Source organism: Rhamphochromis longiceps, linkage group LG11 (assembly GCF_057381845.1).
Source record: "Rhamphochromis longiceps isolate RC_006_pf linkage group LG11, R_longiceps_female_GT1.1, whole genome shotgun sequence".
NCBI classification, from domain to species: domain Eukaryota; kingdom Metazoa; phylum Chordata; class Actinopteri; order Cichliformes; family Cichlidae; genus Rhamphochromis; species Rhamphochromis longiceps.
In genome coordinates, this window is record NC_140567.1 from 2,705,557 (window position 1) to 2,727,500 (window position 21,944).

At 44.3% G+C, this 21,944-nt stretch overlaps 1 protein-coding gene across 1 annotated transcript in view; it reads left to right on the forward strand.

The window, feature by feature from the left end:
- Positions 1-369: 369 nt before the first annotated feature.
- LOC146658410 (aldehyde dehydrogenase, mitochondrial-like) overlaps positions 370-21,944 on the forward strand; it is a 32,190-nt gene continuing 10,615 nt past the window's right edge. The window contains exons 1-7 of the mRNA XM_085422030.1: positions 370-588; positions 2,631-2,735; positions 7,152-7,292; positions 8,318-8,397; positions 8,549-8,660; positions 11,154-11,282; positions 15,214-15,327. Coding sequence (XP_085278156.1) covers positions 385-588; positions 2,631-2,735; positions 7,152-7,292; positions 8,318-8,397; positions 8,549-8,660; positions 11,154-11,282; positions 15,214-15,327 — 885 coding nt within the window. The 5' untranslated portion in view covers positions 370-384. The remainder of the gene's footprint in view (positions 589-2,630; positions 2,736-7,151; positions 7,293-8,317; positions 8,398-8,548; positions 8,661-11,153; positions 11,283-15,213; positions 15,328-21,944) is intronic.

The following is a 21,944-nucleotide window of genomic DNA, read 5'->3' on the forward strand; positions in this document are numbered from 1 at the left end:
GATACGGAGATCTGGCGCACCCAATCCACCACACTCTTTGCCTTTATACATTAAAGTTCGTTTCGTAACCTCACGGTTTGTTCCCCATATTAATTTAACACACAGTTTGTTTAAAAGTAAAAGTGATTTGTGAGGAGGAGGAAAAACTGTGGCAAGGAAGAGAAGTTTAGATACTATATGGGTTTTAACTATATTTACTCGTGCTTTATAGTTAGTATTTTTATTTTCCCACTTAGCAACTTCTTCTTTAATTTCACATTCCTTTTTAGACCAGTTTGACAAACAGGGGTCTCCTTTGTTGATCCAAATTCCTTCACTTTTCCCACCCTCGTCTGTCTTAATCCGTTTCCACGTGACAAGGCGTCACGAAAGTGGGCGGCCCTGATGGTGCTGCTCAGCCCCCCCGCCGCGACCTTCACCCACATCTCCCGTGTTTGCAGCTCGCTGTCTCGGTGTTCAGCAGCAGGAATCATGCTTCGCGCTGTGCTTTTTCGGAGCCTTCCAACACTAAGACGACTGCCGGTCTGTCACTACTCTGCAGCCGCCATCCCAGCACCCAGCACCCAGCCGGAGGTCCACTACAACAAGGTAGAGTCGCTCCAGCGGTTGTTACTGCGCTGACGAGATGTTGGATGTTAGCCAACTGCGTAATCAACAAGTGCGCGCAGCGTGACAGGAGCGCTATTAAAGCGCTATAAAGTGTATAAACTGCGCGGTGCTGTGCTTCCAGCACTCTGCATGCAGAGCTATGATAGGAGGGACGAGCTGCTCACAGAGCTAACAGTGAAGCAGCAACAGGTCACGCTCAGCTTTCACTTGGAGCTTATATAACTCTGAGCGCTGCGCCACGCTGAGCTCGTGGGATTTCACAACATGATCATGAAGATTTAATCTATGCACGACAGAAACGGCCAGTATGGGATGATTCTTGTTTCTCCGGTATTTGTTGTGAAAACTCACTCAGCTGAGCTGTGCTCCCTCAGATCCTGCACGCAGTGCTCTGCAGTAACGGAGACCTTCTGCTGCGTGGTGTGCAGTGACTGAGCTCACGGGCAGAGGAGGAGATGGCCAAGACTGAGAAAGTCAAAAGAACTCCTCTTTAAATGTTGTCCTTGTGCTCATGGAGACTCTCTAAAGATCCACGGGTCACGCGTGTTTCTTGTATCAGCATGGTCCCTGTTACCTGCAGTTTCATAAAAGCCATCTGTTCTCTGATTGGATTGTTACATTTGTGATTGACATGGCATTGACCAATCAGATGAAAGGAAGAAAAATAGGGTCAAACTTCGTACTTGTAACTTGCAGGGTTTTTTGGCAAAGTCCACGCACAAATCTTTTTACACATACGAAACTGATTTACAAGTACACAATATTTATGACCACATTTTGAGCCCATATAGCCAGGGACGTGGTGTGTGTTAACACGGTCACTAAATACAAACCTCCCCACGCTGGACAGCAGATATGCGATACCCCCCCACACCTACTGTCCAGCTGACCATCCCACAGCTGTGAGAGTGTAAAGAACAAGCAGAGTGTTACTGATATGTGGTCAAAGCAGAGGCTTTTTCCTTTGTTGGAATTGTTGAATTTTGTTTTTCTAATTAGTAATTATTAACTTGATTCTCAAGCTTGTTTAACTTCACACAATTAAGGATTTTTTAAGTTAAGACAGTCAAAAATGGCTCTTTCAGTTCCTCATTTGTAATAACTGCCATTGGTCAAAAACTTTAGAGAGTTACATGCATGTTTCTTATTAAGAAATACATTTGAAATCACTTCTTACCTTTACTTTTCATGCTACATTAGAGTAACGGCATTATTTTTTGATGATATGACGTCATTTTCTGTCACGTTTGTTAGTGTTACTGTACCCTGTGAATTTTGTGCTGAAGGTTAATTTGAAGAAAATCGTGAATTGAATTGAAATCACAATATCTGCCAGAAAAATCGTAATTAGATCATTTCCTGAGATCGTTCAGTCATAAACCCAACTATGGTTATGTTTCCATCGTCACCACTGAGCGCGTCAGAGCTGTGCGTTAAACGAAGCATCAACACAAAGAATTGGCTTCGATGAGTTTCTTGATGAATCGTTGCAGCCTTGGTATAAACATTTACCTGCCAGTGTAGCAGCGGGCTGTAGTATACGTCTGTCTGCATTTAGCTGGTGTTAAAGTTTGGACTTTGTGGCTAAGAGTTCAGTTCGTTATTTAGTGAGCAACAAATTACAACAACAGTTGCCCAGAGACACTTAATATTAGGAAGCTAGTTGGTAAATTGGTAACAATATCACATGCAGTGTCATTGTTTCTATTAGACACCAGTAAATGACAGTTGTGACTTTGTGTAAGCTCTTTAAGAACACAATAAAAAGTCAAGCATGAAAACAAAATTCATTTTTAAAAATCACAGAAGTGGAAGTTCCTCTTTATCCTGCTACATTTAAAGATACAAAAGGAAAATGTCTGACAGAAGTCTGCGAGACCTTTGTCTTTATTTCATTAAAACATTCAATTGGCTGTCTTGAAATCAGTGTTTTACAGTCATTACAGGAAACAGTATTGAGTGTTTTACTTTATCAGAGTCGCTGTACTCGTAATGATGTACTGACCTTTTTAATGTTTCAGCTCTTTATCAACAATGAGTGGCATGATGCAGTGAGTGGGAAAACGTTTCCTACGATAAATCCGGCAACTGGTGAAGTCATCTGTCAGGTTGCAGAAGCTGATGAGGTAAGAGTCTGTAAAGGTAAAAACACAAAGATATCCTGCAGTCGGTTGTTAACCATCTAAAGTAGTGATGGTAAATTTGATTCTTTTTACTGAATCGAGTTTTAATGAGTCACTCACCAAAGTGAATCGATTTTTCAGTCATTTGATTCACTGAGTCAGTCGACCAGAGTGTGCAAAAAATGTACATTTTCACTCAAACTTAATTTGTTTCTCTTTTCATGTAAATCCTACTGCTAAGATGAATGATTCTAAAAGAAAACAACTATTTTATAGAGCAAAAAAGAGCAAAAACATTTCTAAAATTAAGCAATTTCCTATCAAAATTGCTTAATAAACATTTATTTTATTTTATTATATTTTTATTTTTTATTTTATTAGTATTTTCCTTAAATGTGTTAAATATATATTTTCTCATCTAAATGTCCACTGAGCTGTGAGCCAGGGGGCGGTAATGTGCCTTAACATTGGTTGCCAACCAAGAAGAAGAAGAAGCTGTGAGCCAGGAGGGAGGGGGTGAGTGAGTGATTCGTTCGCTCGCTCTATGATTCAGCACAGGAGGGAGGGGGTGAGTAGCTCAAATGTGCTGTTAGCATGTTAGCAGAGCGATGCTACTGTGAACCGAGGAGCTATTTTCTTGATGTGAGCTTCTACTCAGGGTTTTTTCTTCCAGTTCAGAGCAGAAATCTTTTTGTTAAGATACTGGATGTTGTGTTTTTCTCCACAATTTTAATTATAAGCTAGATACATTGCTGCTAACAGCAACAGGGATGAGTCAGTGAGTCAGTTGGGCTTGTGAATCATGATTCATGAGTCAGTAAAGTGATTCTCGAGTAATGAACGATTCGTTCATGATTCGCGCATCACTAATCTAAAGTCTACGTTCTTCCACTAACCCATAACCTGTGGGACTGTTACTGTAGCAAAGTGTCTGTGTGTAACCAGATGTGAGTGGACACTAAAAGTACAGACAAGTTTTTGCCCAGCTGTTTTTACACCTTGTAAGTGATGAACCTTACAGTGTCTTTCAGGGATCATCAACCCTGAGCTCAGACTTACAGGCTCAGGCTGCGCCATCACCAGTTCTCAGCACTTTAACTGTGACACTGAGCAGCTGCTTAGTGCTGGCTGTGCTGGTGAAAGGCAGGCTCAGATGGACTGACCATAATGAATTTACCATATGCTGACTGTAGGTACATGTTTATGTGTGTTCATATTTAGTTCGTATTGGAGCTTTGTAAAAACCACAGTGTTATCTGTAACTGGGAGCAGCAGTGATTGCTGATGAACCAGATGAAGAGCAAACGCTCAGATCCATGTAAAAAACATACATTATAATAGTGTGGAGGATTTTTTAGGACTCAAGTATGGCTTCGTGTCAGAAGGCTGTGTGACTTGTAGCTGCTGACTTGTCTGTATTTTTAAACTTTCTGTGATTAAAATCAGTACATGCTTACAGATAGGCAGAAATCCAGGAAGTATTCACAGCGCTTCACTTGTTCCACTGAGTGAAAAAAGTCTGCTTAATATACTTGCACATCTATTTCAAATGAAAAACAGAAATATAATAGAAGTATTCACAGCCTTTACCTGAGACTCAAGCATCTGTCAGATGTTTCTACAGTGACTTGATGGGAGTTCACAGGACACTGACCGTCCAGCCAATCTGAACAATAGAAAGGTCTTAGTCAGTGAGGTGAAGGTCACTCTGACAGAGCGCCAGTGTTGGACTGGAGAGAGGTGAATCATCTAGAAAGAGCCATTTCTACAGCACTCCACATGGAAGCCGCTCCTCAGTAAAAGTCACATAACAGAAACAAAAATCTGTGATGAAACAAAGATTGAACTCTTTGGCCTGAATGCTAACATCTTGTTAAAGACGTCTGCTAGGACATCAGTCAGCTGGTCAGCACAGACTGAGCACACGTCCAGGTATATCCTCTGGTCCAGCAGCTTTGTGTGGGTCGACCCCAGCGAGAGTCCTTCTCACACTGGCTGCAGTCAGGGACAGCACTTGGTTGTCTGGCGAGGGGATGGTTTTCCGTGCTGGCTCGTTGTTTTGGGTCTCAAACCTGGCATGGAATGTGTTAAGTACATTTGGGAGAGAGGTGTCGGTAACACGCTTACACGGTGGGGCCTTGTAGTCCGTGGCAGCGTGGATGCCCTGACACATTTGCCTCTTCAACATGCATGGGGACTGGGACGCCACTCAGGGTGGACTTAAAATAAAATTCTACTCTTGTTCCTATGAAATAACACATTCCATCCATGGAAACTTATTTTATCATACAGTGTTCATAGTTTTCAGTCATGTGACCTAGTTGCTACCCTGGTGGATAAAACATTACTCCATTATGACAGCCAGTACGACGTGGATCATCTATTCATGAAGGAAACATTAAGATATGAAGAGAAACTAGGAATTTTGGGGGCTTGTGGTCCATATTTTGTCCCAGCAGCTTTATAAAAATCCCTGAAGGTGGTCACATCTCTATCAGAGCTCCACTGCTCAGATCCAATTGTAAGAAACCCAAGAATACATGTCAGACTCGACAGATGTCAGTGAGCATGTTAAATATTAAAGTTCATGACAGTGAACAAGGGCTTGTCTGGAAGGTTTTCCAGCAGAAACCCTCTTCTCTAATAAAACAAAAAGAACGTGGCAGCATGGATGAGGTTTGCAAAGTTGCATCTGAACAAACAAGCTGCTGAGTCATGGGGAGTGCTTATGACTTTACATTTATGTGTACATTTGACATGAAAACTTATGTCTGATCATCTACTTCCAAATAAGTTGATTATCTGGTTAACAGTGTTACTTCCTCGCAGCAAAGAGAGCCTAAAATCAGACGTACTTGACTCCCTGGTGTAATGCTCAAACACACTCCTTAAAGCAACTTTCCTGTAAGGTGGAGAGGAAATGGGATCTCACTCATTTAGATTCTCAGTGAGCCTGGAAAGCAGTCTATTGTTGTAAAAAGAAGCCCTCTGTAAATATAGGACATCTTACTAATAATAATGGATTGCATTTATAGCGCTTTACAATGCCACTATTCATTCACACACTGGTGGAGGCAGCTACAGCTGTAGCCACAGCTGCCCTGGGGCAGACTGACAGAAGCGAGGCTGCCATATCGCGCCACCGGCCCCTCTGGCCAACACCAGTAGGCGTTAGGTAAAGTGTCTTGCCCAAGGACACAACGACCAGGACAGAGAGAGCAGGGATCGAACCGGCGACCTTCTGGTTACAGATGTGCTTCCCAACCCTGAGCCACGGTCGCCCCACTAGTAACCCCAGGTTTCTCTTCAGCGCTGTATCCAGGCAGAGTAAGAGTCGGGCTGTGGTCAGCTGAGTATTCATTCAATCTTAATTAGTAACAACTTCACAGATTTCTTCACAAATACAATTTTAACAGTTGGAGAAAAAAATATTCATAAGCATCTCACAGACATGTCATTACTCACAGCTACTTTCAGTACTATTGATATTTAAATAGCGTCAATAATCACTTCCTCCAAATGTGTCTATTAGATCCCATTTCTTCAAAGAAGCTACTGTTAATTAATGTTGCTTAAATATCTCTATGAATGGGGTTTGTACAACATGCCTTCATTTAATGAAACCGTTACTGATTGCATAAAGCAAAAATGAAGACCAGCACAAGAAAGTGATCACCACGGTGATTCTGCTGTAGAAATGGGCGGCTGCAGCCCAACTGCTCATCTGCCTGTTACTGCTGAGGTCGAGGGTCAGGGTGCTGGGGTCGCCATTCACTCTGGCTTCTTGGCTAGCTTAGTGTTAGCATGCTGTCTTAGCAGACGCTTGCAAAGAACTGAAGTTGTGTTAGCAGCACGGTGCGGTTGTTTCTGTCCTGGAACCTGTTTATCTCGTCCTCTTGTGTGCAGAAGCACATGTCCACATCCCTGCTCTGAACTGCGTCGCTATTTTTGTCCTCTGCCACGCAATCTGAATCAGCTGATGTGGGTCTTGGTCCTTACTCCCCACACTCCCGTCCACAGCTGCCCCTCCCTGAGCCTGGTTCTGCCGGGTGTTTGCTCAAAGGCGGTCGTTTGATGGTTGTTGCTTCTGTGTGTCTTTACTTTACAACATAAAGTGTCCTGAGACTTTTGTTGCTGTGATTTGGCACTATATAAATCTGTATTAGTCTCAATTTTGTCTTTTCTATTTGATTGTAAATGTTTTTTCTTTCGTTATGGATATTTACAGTATCATATGAATATTGACGGATCGATCAAAAGAGGACTGGTGAATTATACTTTGTCTACTGACCACAATTTGAATGCACACGAATTCCTTCATTTGGCTTTCCTTGGCCCTAACCAGTGTTTGATGCTGTATTACTTTATAAACACCTCCTAACTAACTGCTCGGCTAATCCTGCACTGCTGTCTTTCCAGGCAGATGTGGAGAAGGCAGTGAAAGCAGCAAGTAATGCCTTCAGGTTGGGATCACCATGGCGACGGACGGATGCCTCTCATCGTGGCGTGCTGCTGAACAGATTGGCTGATGCTATAGAGAGAGATGCTGCCTACCTCGCTGTGAGTGATCCTTAAAGGCTAAAACTCTGACAGCAGCTTTTCTTGTACTTCTCTGTTCATCGTGACCACAGTCATGTGCAAAAGTATCTGATGGAAATATTTGGCTCTTTCTGAGATAGTCATGCATGAGCAAACTTTTGTAAATATATCTTTTGGCATTTTTCAGCTTTATTTGATAGACACAGTGAAGAAATGACAGGAAAGCGTGGGGCAGAGCGAGGAGGGGCCGCGGGCTGGCCGCCCTCAGCCGTATGGCATGTGGCCGCCCGCTCAGCGCGCTGAGCTAAACCGGCGACCGCACGAGCAGACATTTAATCCTCGTTGATGCATTACCTCTATTTGCAATCATAAAACTTTCAGTGTTCTTGTGAGAAGAGTTGGTAGAAATAACTTTTAGACGTCTTCCAGATGTTGCGACTGCTTTTTCTGTCACTGAGAATGTAGCGCACTGGCGTCGGTTACATCCACCTATGCTGTGTTAGTGTCGAGCATCGTAACGACAGGATTTAAAGAGCTGTGGTTCAGAGTGAAGTTTGTGAATGCCTGTGACTCAACCCTGTCCAAACCAACTGAAATAAACGATCGGATTACTGGGAAAATATTCTACAAGCCAATGTGACAACAGTTTGTCTACAACCATCTGGCCACGAGAGCAAAGGTTCTTTATTTTTCACTTCAATTATGAAAAAGTACAAAGCACAAGTGTCATCTTTTCTGTGCGCTCTCATTTCTGAAATACTTCCTTAAGAAGCCCGTGTTCCCGTGGGACATCGGACTTTTTCACAGGACTGTTTTATCGTTTACTGTGACCTGTTTTGTTCACATTCATCAGGGTTTGATGATCGACTGTGGAGCTCGGGTAGCATTGCTGTCATCTACAGCGTCTCTCTGCAGCCTGTAAAGATGACACCAACACAGCATTGTTCCTTTATATGACATTTGCAGTACATGGAGCCTCATGATGTTGCACTTTTGTTATGTCAATGTTTTCTATACCATGTGAAACTGTTGTGTTGTTTCCACAGGAGCTTGAGACCCTTGACAATGGGAAGCCCTATGCTGTTGCCTATGCAGTGGATCTGCCCACAGTAGTGAAAGTTTTCAGGTAACAAACACACAACAAAGTTTTAGAGCCTTTCAAAGTGTATCTGAAATGATGTTACAAAGTCCAATCATTTCCTTGTTATTTCTTGCTGAAGCATTCAGCTGCCTCCTTATCCAACCCCGCAGTGTGTAAATCCACTTCTGTTGTGTAGATATTATGCAGGCTGGGCCGACAAATGGGAGGGAAAGACCATCCCCATCGATGGAGATTATTTCTGCTACACTAGACATGAACCCATTGGAGTCTGTGGACAGATCATACCGGTAAGGAAGTAGAAAGATGCTTCACATATTCTCTTTACACCTGCAGAGTGAAGGCTGCAGAGTCACCCGTGACCTCTGTGTACATACAGTGTGGCATGAAATGAATGCCTCAGTGGGCATGTGAAACGCTAAGTTAGTGACAGCATGATTAAGAGATGAAGGAGCAAGTATCACCTGTTTGGAAGGGTTACCATGGCAACGTGGCTTACGTTTAAAAAGTTGCATCTAAAAAAATTTCAAGACTTGACTGAAGAAAAGTCCAGTGATATGAGATACTGATGAAATCATAATTTTCTGTATCACTTTAAGTTATTGCTGATAAAACAGGTTCTACACTTGGTCACATTTTTGCCGTGTTGTGCAGAACGACGTGTACCAACATACATGAAGAGGGTCAAACCTAAAAGGGACCAGGTCATTGTTTTACTCCGTCCTGATAAGAACAATCTGAGCGCTGACAGAGGGTGTGCGACTTTTTTACATGATTGTATGTTTGTAACAGCTTTTGCTACCGAATTGTAACGAGGTAAATGTCACTTGGTTATCCTGTGATTGAAAGACACAGAGTAGTTTTATCCTCAGCCGAGCTCTGCATATACGCACAGCGATCCATGTATTTATAATCTGCCCTTTCCAGGCTCTAGTAGCTGCTGTTTGCTCGTTCTGACAGTCTGGACCGCAGACCGTCCAGCTCCTCTCTCTCCCAGGTCCCAGCATGCTACTGAAATAGGGGAGGCCTGCCAGCCCCCCCGGCACTGCCCCCTGAACCCAGTGTACCACCCCTCCCCTGCAGCTGAGCCACAGACCACGATACACCAGATATAGCTATACAGATACAGCATCATTGGATATTAACACTGAAACAACAGTTACTGCTCTGGTTCATGGTCTTAGAGCCGGCTCTATGAAGTGAACGACACGAGCCGGCTCCCAAGGTTTGTTTTTTTGTCTTTCTCTCACACTTTTTTCTGCTTCACTCCTCACGTGAGAAGGGGGCTTGTGCTGAGCGGGGGGAGGGGGGGGGGTAGTTACAGTCGCAGTAGCACAGGAACAGAGCGGGAGGGAGAGAGAGAGAGCCAGGGACAACAACGTCACATTACAAAGGTATAGTAATCATCCACAACTATTTTCAGTTGCAGATGATAAAGGATTCAGAAAGTTTATTCATGCAGTGAATCCTATGTATGCAAGTCCAAGCAGGAAAACACTCTCCCAAAAAATCATCCCAGGCCCATATGACAGAGAAGGTGCAACTTTTGCACATTTTAATTTAGATTTTATTGTGTTGTGGTTTGCAGTGTTTTGTACGGTGGCCCTGAGAGGCCAAACGGACTGCAACTTCAGTGTTTTGTGTTGTTTCACTTTAAATTAGTTTAAAAGGAAAAAGCTGAAAATTTAAATAGTTAAAAGTTGAAATGTGAATAGTTGGTTTTAGTATTATATGATTTATTTATTACATTTTATGTGGAGTGAATAAATAAAAGTATATTTACGGTGGCCCCTAGAGACAAAGCACGTACAAACTCCAAAACACATTCTTTGTGTTTATTCTGCATTTACTTCACTATATTGCATAAATGTCAGTTAGAAGCTTAGCCTCCTAGGACATGGTGTTTTCAAATGTGGACATCACATTTTGGGTTATTTAGACCAAAATACTAAATTTTACTCTACAACAGCCTGATATCCACATTATGCTGTCACTGTTCTATTGAAATTTAAAACTACATCTTCATATGTGGATCTCATTTTTCTCAGAACCAAAAATCAGTTAATAAAGAATCAGGCAATTCTTTGTTTTTACAGTCATCAGCTCCCAATCAGCCCAAATAGCAAAGAGAAATTAAAATGCATGCCACGAAAGAGTTTGGGTCTTAGAAGGTTAAATTAAAGGTTGAAAAAAAAAGTCATTGCAACTCGGCTATTGATCAAGTAATTGCGATTAATCGCAATTAGTTACAGAAAATTGTGAGAGCACGTACAAACTCCAAAACACAACAGAAGTGCTCCAGGATGCTAGGGGGCAGTGTTGAGCTTTTGTTACCTCGTGGCTACACAAGCCAGCAAGTACCAACGACCTGATTTGGTGTGTGGTAGTAACAGGTAAATTATTATTTGAATATATATGAGTGCCTGTGTATAAATACACAAACAACACACATATGCTTTCAATTGTGTGATTTAAGTGATCAGGGTAGCTGTTTTGGAAGTTCAGTTAACTCTAGGAATTTGTTTTGGAGTTTGTACGTGCTTTTTCTCTTTAGGGGCCACCGTATATATTTTTAAAATATAAAATATAAAGAGAAAGAGCAGGCTCTTTTTAGTGAGTCGAGCCGAAAGTGACGGTTCTCTAAAAAGAGCTGGAATTCCCATCACTAGCAGAAATGATATGGATGATTTCCTTTGTCACAGAAGTGTTAATACAAGCAGGATGTGGATATTTTATAGGTGAAGTGTCAAATTATCTTTACTTATAATTGTCTCCTCCTGCAGTGGAACTTCCCTCTGCTGATGCAGGCGTGGAAACTTGGCCCTGCCTTAGCAACTGGTAACACTGTGGTGATGAAGGTCGCAGAGCAGACGCCACTCACTGCGCTTTATGTAGCCAGCCTAATCAAAGAGGTATGTTTCAGTTTGTAATCGCAAAGTATTAGTCATCACAAATGTAGTGCAGAGGAACGTCGACATCAGTATTTCAATCTTTTTCTTTGTTATGAACTTAAATTGTGAAATCTTGTTACATAATGTAGAGAAATGTGTTGTAAAATCAAAAGAAGTCCCCAAAATATCCATAAATATTTTTGTGCATCTTAACCTGGTCTGGGCCCGGGACACTGCAGCATAGACCTCGTCAGCCTCCTCTGGGGGACACCAGGTGCTCCAAAGCCAGCACAGAGATGCAGCGCTGCAAACAGCCCCACTGCAAGCTGTCTGCTGTAGCTCGATGAAACCAAAGGAAGCACATCATAAGCAAAAAGCAGAGATACGATCCTGAGCTCGCTGAACCTGAAGCCCTCTGATCCCTGGCTGCTGCCTTGAAATTCAAATCAAATCAAAATTTATTTCTATAGCACATAATAAACAACAAAGTTGCCCAAAGTGCTTCACAGTCGGTCAGAGCAATAGCATAAGACAGAATAAAAAAGAAACGGTTAAAAGGAGGCAGGAAACAATATGAACAATACGGGTAAAAAAAACATAACTAGCCACGAAATAACATATTAGTTTGAATCAAAAGCCAGACTGGATGGACTCGGAGGAACGAATATAAGGAGGGAGGTTACTCCAGAGTCTGGACTTCAGACGGGACCTCGGTTGCGTCAGGAGCATTTGATTGGAAGATCAAGTGCCTTATTAGGGATATACAAATGAGTTTGCATAGATAGCTGGGAGCCAAATTGTTTAAAATTTTAAAGGTATGCAAGAGAATTTTTGAAATTGATACGATAATCAACAGGGAGCCAATGTAGGTTGGCTAAAACTGGTGTGATGTGGGGAAATTTCTAGTACCAGTTAAGAGACGCGCAGCTGCGTTTCAAGCTAACTGGAGCCGGTGAACAGAGGAAGGTGGGAGGCCCGAGTAGAGGGAATTACAGTAGTGTGAATAAGCTTTTCGAGGTCCTTCAAAGGGAGGTATGGCTTTGCTTTAGATATCTGACGCAGCTGGTTGAAACAGTTTTTACCACAGAGGAGGTCGATTTCTCGAGTTTGAAAGAGCAGGAAAACACCAAGGTTTCTAACAGTGAGCGAGAGATGGCTAGCAAGGGGCCCTAAGGCATCAGGTACAGTGGGGCAAAAAAGTATTTAGTCAGCCACCGATTGTGCAAGTTCCCCCACCTAAAATGATGACAGAGGTCAGTAATGTGCACCAGAGGTACACTTCAACTGTGAGAGACAGAATGTGAAAAAAAAATCCATGAATCCACATGGTAGGATTTGTAAAGAATTTATTCGTAAATTAGGGTGGAAAATAAGTATTTGGTCACCTCAAACAAGGAAAATCTCTGGCTCTCACAGACCTGTAATGTCTTCTGTAAGAAGCTTTTCTGTCCCCCACTCGTTACCTGTATGAATGGCACCTGTTTGAACTCATCATCTGTATAAAAGACACCTGTCCACAGCCTCAAACAGTCAGACTCCAAACTCCGCCATGGCCAAGACCAAAGAGCTTTCGAAGGACACCAGGAAAAGTATTGTAGACCTGCACCAGACTGGGAAGAGTGAATCTACAATAGGCAAGCAGCTTGGTGTGAAAAAAATCAACTGTGGGAGCAATCATCAGAAAATGGAAGACACACAAGACCACTGATAATCTCCCTCGATCTGGGGCTCCACGCAAGATCTCATCCCGTGGGGTCAAAATGATCATGAGAACGGTGAGCAAAGATCCCAGAACCACACGGGGGGACCTGGTGAATGACCTGCAGAGAGCTGGGACCAAAGTAACAAAGGTCACCATCAGTAACACACTACAACGGCAGGGAATCAAATCCCGCAGTGCCAGACGTGTTCCGCTGCTGAAGCCAGTGCATGTCCAGGCCCGTCTGAAGTTTGCCAGAGAGCACATGGATGATACAGCAGAGGATTGGGAGAATGTCATGTGGTCAGATGAAACCAAAGTAGAACTTTTTGGTATAAACTCAACTCGTCGTGTTTGGAGGAAGAAGAATACTGAGTTGCATCCCAAGAACACCATACCTACTGTGAAGCATGGGGGTGGAAACATCATGCTATGGGGCTGTTTTTCTGCCAAGGGGACAGGACGACTGATCCGTGTTAAGGACAGAATGAATGGGGCCATGTATCGTGAGATTTTGAGCCAAAACCTCCTTCCATCAGTGAGAACTTTGAAGATGAAACGAGGCTGGGTCTTCCAACATGACAATGATCCAAAACACACCGCCCGGACAACAAAGGAGTGGCTCCGTAAGAAGCATTTGAAAGTCCTGGAGTGGCCTAGCCAGTCTCCAGACCTCAACCCCATAGAAAATCTGTGGCGGGAGTTGAAAGTCCGTGTTGCTCGGCGACAGCCCCAAAACATCACTGCTCTCGAGAAGATCTGCATGGAGGAATGGGCCAAAATACCAGCTACTGTGTGTGCAAACCTGGTAAAGACCTATAGTAAACGTTTGACCTCTGTTATTGCCAACAAAGGTTATGTTACAAAGTATTGAGTTGTATTTTTGTTATTGACCAAATACTTATTTTCCACCCTGATTTACGAATAAATTCTTTACAAATCCTACCATGTGGATTCATGGATTTTTTTTTCACATTCTGTCTCTCACAGTTGAAGTGTACCTCTGGTGCAAATTACTGACCTCTGTCATCATTTTAGGTGGGGGAACTTGCACAATCGGTGGCTGACTAAATACTTTTTTGCCTCACTGTAGCTGTTCCAGCGGGGTGTGACTATCAAAACTGTAACTTCGGTCTTATCCTGGTTCAGTGTGAGAGACGTGATAACCAAGTTTAGTCTCTCTCATTTAGACAGTCAAATAGGGCTTGCAGAGAAGTAGAAACATCCGATGTCAAAGGGAAATGAATTTGTATGTCGTCGGCGTAGCAGTGAAGGAAATGTTATATTTTTAAAATATTAATCCTAACGGCTGCATGTACAAGGAAAAAAGAACTGGGCCGAGCACAGATCCTTGAGGAACACCACGGTGAATGGGGCAGAGGCCGAGGAGTGCTGCCCCATGGCTACGGAAAACGACCTCTCTGAGAGACAGGATTCAATCCATGAACTCATGAGCAACTGGTGACAAAGAGCAAACTCCCACCCAGCCCAGACTGAGAGAGGAATCTCCTCTCCAGCGCTGGCACACACTGTAGTCTGGGAGGTGTGATTTCCTCGGGAGCTGGAATACAACCTTTGGTACCACTATAGGGAGGAATGCTCTCCAACAGCCATCCCATAACAGAATTAGGTTTAATGTGATCTACCAGAGGGGCCAGGACACTGGAGAGCTTATTTTAACCACCTCAGCAGTCAAACGTGCGGCCATTTGTCAGTGAGCCAAAATGGATCAAGCAGCAGGACAAGGATCCCAGCACAGCAGGAAATCTACCACAGAGTGCCTGAAAAGGAAAAGAATTAAGGTCCTGCAGTGGTCTACTCAACACCAAGACCCTAACCCAACTGAAGTATTGTGCTGGGACCCTCAAAGAGCTGTGCATAAACAAATGCCCACAAAGCTCAATGAACTAAAGTATCGTTGTAAAGAAGAGCGAGTAAAATTCTCCGGGGGTGATGTGAGAGATTATTCACAGAGAAACCATCACTGCGACTTGCTGCTGAACCCGGGGGACGTCCTACACACTGCTGCTGCATTTTGGTTTCAGTTTTGGGAGATCAATAATGACGTGGTTTAACACATTGTGTATTGTTATTCATCTGAGTTGTATTTAAATCGTATAGGACCTGGTAAGGACGACATGATTTAAAAAATGTCCTGATGTGTTAAATTTTATTGAAAGAGAGAGTAATGTATTTTTGATGTGACCCTATACACAAAAAGCCAGGTTTTCCTAAGCTTTGGTTCTGTTCCAGGTGGGTTTTCCTGAAGGTGTTGTGAATATCCTGTCTGGCATGGGACCAACAGCTGGTGCTGCCATTGCAAGGCACATGGATGTCGACAAGGTGGCTTTTACTGGATCCACAGAGGTACGACAGTTATTGCCTTTTGTGCCACGAGTTGTTGGTTGGACAGTAACATGCTGTATGTTTGCTAAAACTCATAAATAATTACTGGCATGGCCGAAAGAACGAGTGGCAGAAATGAGCTTCCTCCAAAGGGTGGCCGGCCTCTCCCTCAGAGATAGGGTGAGGAGTTCAGCCAATCCGGGAGGGGCTCAGAGTCGAGTCGCTGCTCCTCCACATCGAAAGGAGCCAGCTGAGGTGGTTCAGGCATCTGATAAAGATGCCTCCTGGGCGCCTCCTGAGTGAGGTGTTCTGGGCATGTCCCACCAGGAGGAGGCCTCGGGGCAGACCCAGGATTACATCTCTCAGCTGGCCTGGGAACGCCTTGGTGATCCCCTGGATAAGCTGGAGCTGGGGAGAGAGGGGTCTGGGTTTCTCTCCTTAGGCTGCTGCCCCGCGACCCGCAGATGGACGGAGGGAATTATTGGCACGAGGGGCTGGAAAACTAAAAACAAGTCAAAATATCCAAACCCTCTTATTCTGCACCAGCTGTCGGGCTATGTGATTGAAGCCAAACATGATATGGAGCAGAAAGTGACCACGGCCCAACAATGTGCTGTAGGCTGGCTTTTACTTCAGTTTGTTTCTGCAGCAACATAAAAAGGAGAGGTTTAAATGAGTCCACCACAGAATCACAAGGCTGAACCTGTCTATAAACACTGATATACATAATTAGAAGACATAAGGCTTCTAGAGTGCAAGCTTCACTTTTAGTTTGTGAAACAATTATGCCATTGTTCTTACAAACGCTAAAAATGAAAGATTTGCTGGGTCCTGTCAGAGAGGTGCATTTTAGATGGACTGCAAATGGACAGGCCAGGCAGAGAGCATTCAGACTGCATAACAATAGTGAACATGTGTGTGTAAATGCCAGAAATATGTGGAGCTCTGTTCTAAACATTTCAGGTGATATACAATGATGAAAATAAGGTCAAAGGAAACCGAAGCTTTGCCATTGTGTGTACAACGATTGGTAATGCTCAGAATTTAAACTTGTTTTCCAAATATTTAGCAGTCGTAGCAGCAGTGATCACAGGCAGCATTACTCGATCGGACAGCATCCAGCCTCAGAAGTTTGTCCCCTGAACGGGAGACTCCAAATGCAGCCGCAGATACAGTGGGGCAAAAAAGTATTTAGTCAGCCACCGATTGTGCAAGTTCCCCCACCTAAAATGATGACAGAGGTCAGTAATTTGCACCAGAGGTACACTTCAACTGTGAGAGACAGAATGTGAAAAAAAAATCCATGAATCCACATGGTAGGATTTGTAAAGAATTTATTGGTAAATCAGGGTGGAAAATAAGTATTTGGTCAATAACAAAAATACAACTCAATACTTTGTAACATAACCTTTGTTGGCAATAACAGAGGTCAAATGTTTACTATAGGTCTTTACCAGGTTTGCACACACAGTAGCTGGTATTTTGGCCCATTCCTCCATGCAGATCTTCTCGAGAGCAGTGATGTTTTGGGGCTGTCGCCGAGCAACACGGACTTTCAACTCCCGCCACAGATTTTCTATGGGGTTGAGGTCTGGAGACTGGCTAGGCCACTCCAGGACTTTCAAATGCTTCTTACGGAGCCACTCCTTTGTTGCCCGGGCGGTGTGTTTTGGATCATTGTCATGTTGGAAGACCCAGCCTCGTTTCATCTTCAAAGTTCTCACTGATGGAAGGAGGTTTTGGCTCAAAATCTCACGATACATGGCCCCATTCATTCTGTCCTTAACACGGATCAGTCGTCCTGTCCCCTTGGCAGAAAAACAGCCCCATAGCATGATGTTTCCACCCCCATGCTTCACAGTAGGTATGGTGTTCTTGGGATGCAACTCAGTATTCTTCTTCCTCCAAACACGACGAGTTGAGTTTATACCAAAAAGTTCTACTTTGGTTTCATCTGACCACATGACATTCTCCCAATCCTCTGCTGTATCATCCATGTGCTCTCTGGCAAACTTCAGACGGGCCTGGACATGCACTGGCTTCAGCAGCGGAACACGTCTGGCACTGCGGGATTTGATTCCCTGCCGTTGTAGTGTGTTACTGATGGTGACCTTTGTTACTTTGGTCCCAGCTCTCTGCAGGTCATTCACCAGGTCCCCCCGTGTGGTTCTGGGATCTTTGCTCACCGTTCTCATGATCATTTTGACCCCACGGGATGAGATCTTGCGTGGAGCCCCAGATCGAGGGAGATTATCAGTGGTCTTGTATGTCTTCCATTTTCTGATGATTGCTCCCACAGTTGATTTTTTCACACCAAGCTGCTTGCCTATTGTAGATTCACTCTTCCCAGTCTGGTGCAGGTCTACAATACTTTTCCTGGTGTCCTTCAAAAGCTCTTTGGTCTTGGCCATGGCGGAGTTTGGAGTCTGACTGTTTGAGGCTGTGGACAGGTGTCTTTTATACAGATGATGAGTTCAAACAGGTGCCATTCATACAGGTAACGAGTGGGGGACAGAAAAGCTTCTTACAGAAGACGTTACAGGTCTGTGAGAGCCAGAGATTTTCCTTGTTTGAGGTGACCAAATACTTATTTTCCACCCTAATTTACCAATAAATTCTTTACAAATCCTACCATGTGGATTCATGGATTTTTTTTTCACATTCTGTCTCTCACAGTTGAAGTGTACCTCTGGTGCAAATTACTGACCTCTGTCATCATTTTAAGTGGGGGAACTTGCACAATCGGTGGCTGACTAAATACTTTTTTGCCCCACTGTACCTGCAAAAACACTGCAGTAGTCAGTTACAGGTGCAAAAACTCCATTTGATGACAGGTAGGGAGAACCAGCCCATGTAAACTGGTCTTAGTGAGGGACCGTGCAAACCACAGACTACAGCTGTAAAAGGCTGTGGGGGACTGCGAGCGGGCACGTGGTGTGGACACCCACATCTGTGAATGAGAGAACTCGAGAACGAGGCAACATGGGATTGAGATTAGAGCAGCAATTATTGATAAAGAATCTTTTTTAATGAGCAATAATAAAAACTCAGACATTACAATGTTTAATGGTTTAAATGAGCATCTGTCACATCTGTCAGCGCCTCGCAGTTTTACTGTGTACATTTTTATTGGTCTGCAAAAAAACTTTTATTTGTATATCTTACAAAAGCCTTGACCTGTGGCCTGGTGCACCCCCAAACAGTAAAGGTTTTACTGGGAAAAACATGTTCTTCGTCTCTCCCTGAGGTCAGTGTCTCTGTAACAGCTCTTTGCTCTTTGCCGTGCGTACAGACAGACTTCATCACTGCTGCGGTTGTGTTACCAGTCTTCTTATTAAAAACTGGGCCTGCTTGGGCTTAATGTTGTCATACCTTATATTCACACACTGCTCGTAGATACATTTCTATTGCTCGTCTAGTTTTAGTCAGAAATGTGGTTAAACATCATCATTATATGACCCTGAATGTAGAAACCAGGCAAAATTTATGTCGTAAAATAACCCGTCGTAGTCGCCTGAAGCCTCTCCCGGCTTTCTTAAGACTGCTGATGAATAAATAAATAAATACATTAATAATATGATCAGCCCTGGTGCAGGGGGCCTCTTGTGCATCGGCCTAACTGGGGGGCTCTTCAACTGGCGGGGAGGTTGTTCCATCCTTGCAGGAGTCCACTCTGCAGGTGGGGGAGAGACATAGGAGAGGTGGAGAATAAACTTAACCTGGGTGTCTGTTGTCTTGTGTAGTCTGGGAGACGATTGAATGTTGGGGTGGGTACAGTTTCCTCTGCGGTGGGGTGGGGTGGGCTGCCCCGGGTCCTGTGGGGCTTGGCAGTGCTACCGTAGGCCCCGGTCTGGATGGACCTGGGCTCCCTTGCCTTGGTGGGTACCAGAGGACGGGGGTGCCTACTGGGGTCAGCGGGGGAGCTGGCCCTAGGGAGGGGCATCCTCCCCTCCCTTCTTTTCCTCCCCATCCCCGGCTGCCTCCCTCTTCCCGCTCCACCACACTCACCCACATGGCCTTGGGGTGCGGGTGTGTCACGAGGGTGCAGGGGAGACATCCCCCCCCCCCCTGTCCCCTTCTGGCCACCTGTGCCTCAATTTTATCTCACAACTTAGACATCCACATTACTCACACTCTCATAACACACACATATATATAGGGCCTTGAGGGTGGGCACGTTAACGGTGTCCAGCGGACGGTCTGTGTACTCAAACCTACCTCTGGCGCCGGTGCCCACCTCTCAATTTTAAACCCATGTAGACATTGAGGGTTCTCGGGAGGGGCCGTGCTGACACCTGCTGCTCTCTGGCAGCAGCACCATGCTCTCCCGGGTTTTAAATGCACTTTAGAACAACACGCAGCAACACTACACATGAGCGGGAGGAGGGAGGTATGGGGTCTTCACACTCCCCCGTTCTCTGCTGGCCATTGGGGTGGGGGGGCTGGGAGGAGATGTTGGCTGTCCGATTGGCCTCCCTGCTGCTGCGGAGCCTGGGACGGTCTGCTTGCCTCCACCCCGGGGGGAAGGGTAACATCTCTTGGGTCTGGATGCTGTTTCCCCCTCTGGGGGCGAGGGTACCTGGACCCGGGGTATAGAGTATGTTTGGGGAGTGTGATTGTGTGTACTTGTCCATTTATGTCAATCCTTACGTTGGGTGAGTGCTGAGTGTTTGTATATGTGTGCATGAGGGTGGGAATGCATGTTTGTGTCTGTGTGTGCCTGTTTGTCTGTGTCTATATGTCAGGTCGGGTCTTACACTCCACCTCTCTGGGAACTCCCAGGCCCTCCAAGGCCTGTCTCCCCTCACCACACTCCCTGCCGGTAACAGATGCCCTCAGGGATCGGTGCGTTGGTGGTTCTTGGTGTCCGGGGCTGGGCGCTCAGGTATGTACCGGCTCACTCCCGGTGACTACTTGGCGGGGCCTGGCGCCTGTTGCTCGATCAGGCCTCTTCCGGGGCACGGGGGGCCCTCGGGCCTCCGGCCTCTGGGCCTGCGGCTCGGTTCACTCTGGCACAGCTGACTGCCGACAGAGCCGGCGGACACGCCGGTGCAGCCCCCTCTAGCTTCTGCTCCGTGGCTACTGGGTGATGCCTCGTCTGGGGATCCTCAGCTCTTCCCAGGAGGGTGGCACGATGCCCCTCCGGTGGTCCTCCTTGGGCTCTCGCACTCTGGGGCCTCTGGATGTCTGGAGCCTGGATCTCCTCCATGCCTGCTTCATGCCCTGGGGGCGGGGCTATGGTCCTCTACATCCTCTTGCAGACCATTACATGTGGAAACCTTTTGAATACAAGCGCGCAAAAGCCCAAAATTACACCTTTCTTGGCTGCTACTTCAAAGCACATTGTGCGCTGTCGGTCCTGCGTGCTGCACAACAACATTGAATATTTAGTATTTACTGCTGTTTACACTTAGCTAGATTAATGCGATGGTGTTGTGTTTAGTATGTTGCTTTGTTTTTTTTGCTTGTTTTCTCTTCTTCTCTCAACAGGTGATCCAGGAGATTTTTTTTCCTTTCTCACTGTCCCTCTCCCCTTCTGTTTTTCTTTTCCTTCATCTTTCTTAAAAAACAAAAACAAAAAAAAACAAAAAACATTGATCGCTGGATATGATTGTTCTAATAAAGCTATCATTACTGAAAAAAATAATATGATTAGTAAATTACATTATGTAGATGTCGTAACGGTAGTTTTACTAATAATTTGTGGATTTGTTTTTAACTCTCCTTCCACACTCTGACAAATGTCAAACACTAATAATAATCACAATGAGTCCTGACTATCAAGTGTGGAGTCCTGTCACAGTGTAAAATAAACACTGATAAATGAGACAAATGACAAACTCAAACTTTCTCTTATGCCTGGCTGTGATTTTAACACAGTACATGTTCTTCTGTGGAGGAATCACTGACACAAAGTATTTACAGAACATTGTTATAAAAGTACTGCTCTTCTTTGTGTTTCGCTGAACTTTATGACAATGAGGAATTTTTGCTTCAGCATCATTTGCATCATTACTATTATTTTTATTACTGTTGAAATCCCAAGTATGCAGTCTGGAATACATTACTGAAACTGGTGTTAAGACATCTACAAACTTTGGGATATCATGTTGAATTTATAATAAAGTATAGCTCAAAAATGTGGACAAGTCGTTTCCACTTGATGGAAGGATCTAAAAAATCAGAATAGACCTCTTTATAAGCAACAAACTTATATACAGCTATTTACACAAAGTGCAGCTAATGCCTCAGCAATGTTTGTGCAACTATTTAAACTGTTGACAGAAAACTCTGATTCAAAATCCATCATTTCTCTGGGAAGGGTTCTGATTCTGTGCTGTGTTGATCTGGTGGAGCCGGCACACAAATACAGAACGTCTGGATCGGCTCTGATCCTATTACCCAGCAGGCAATGCAGAGTTTACATGGAGCTGATGGGTGAGGGGACTCGCCTAATTCTGCAGTAGCCTTACCAGCCACACCTGTTCCAGCAGCTCCCTCTAGAACAGGTCACCTCAAACGGGCTCTTACTTTTAAAAGGCTGGAATAACCTGTTAGAGCTATTCATACTAATGTTTCACAAAGGGTTAAAAGGTGAATGTGCACAATTTAGGCTTTAATTGCAAGATGTTTTATTA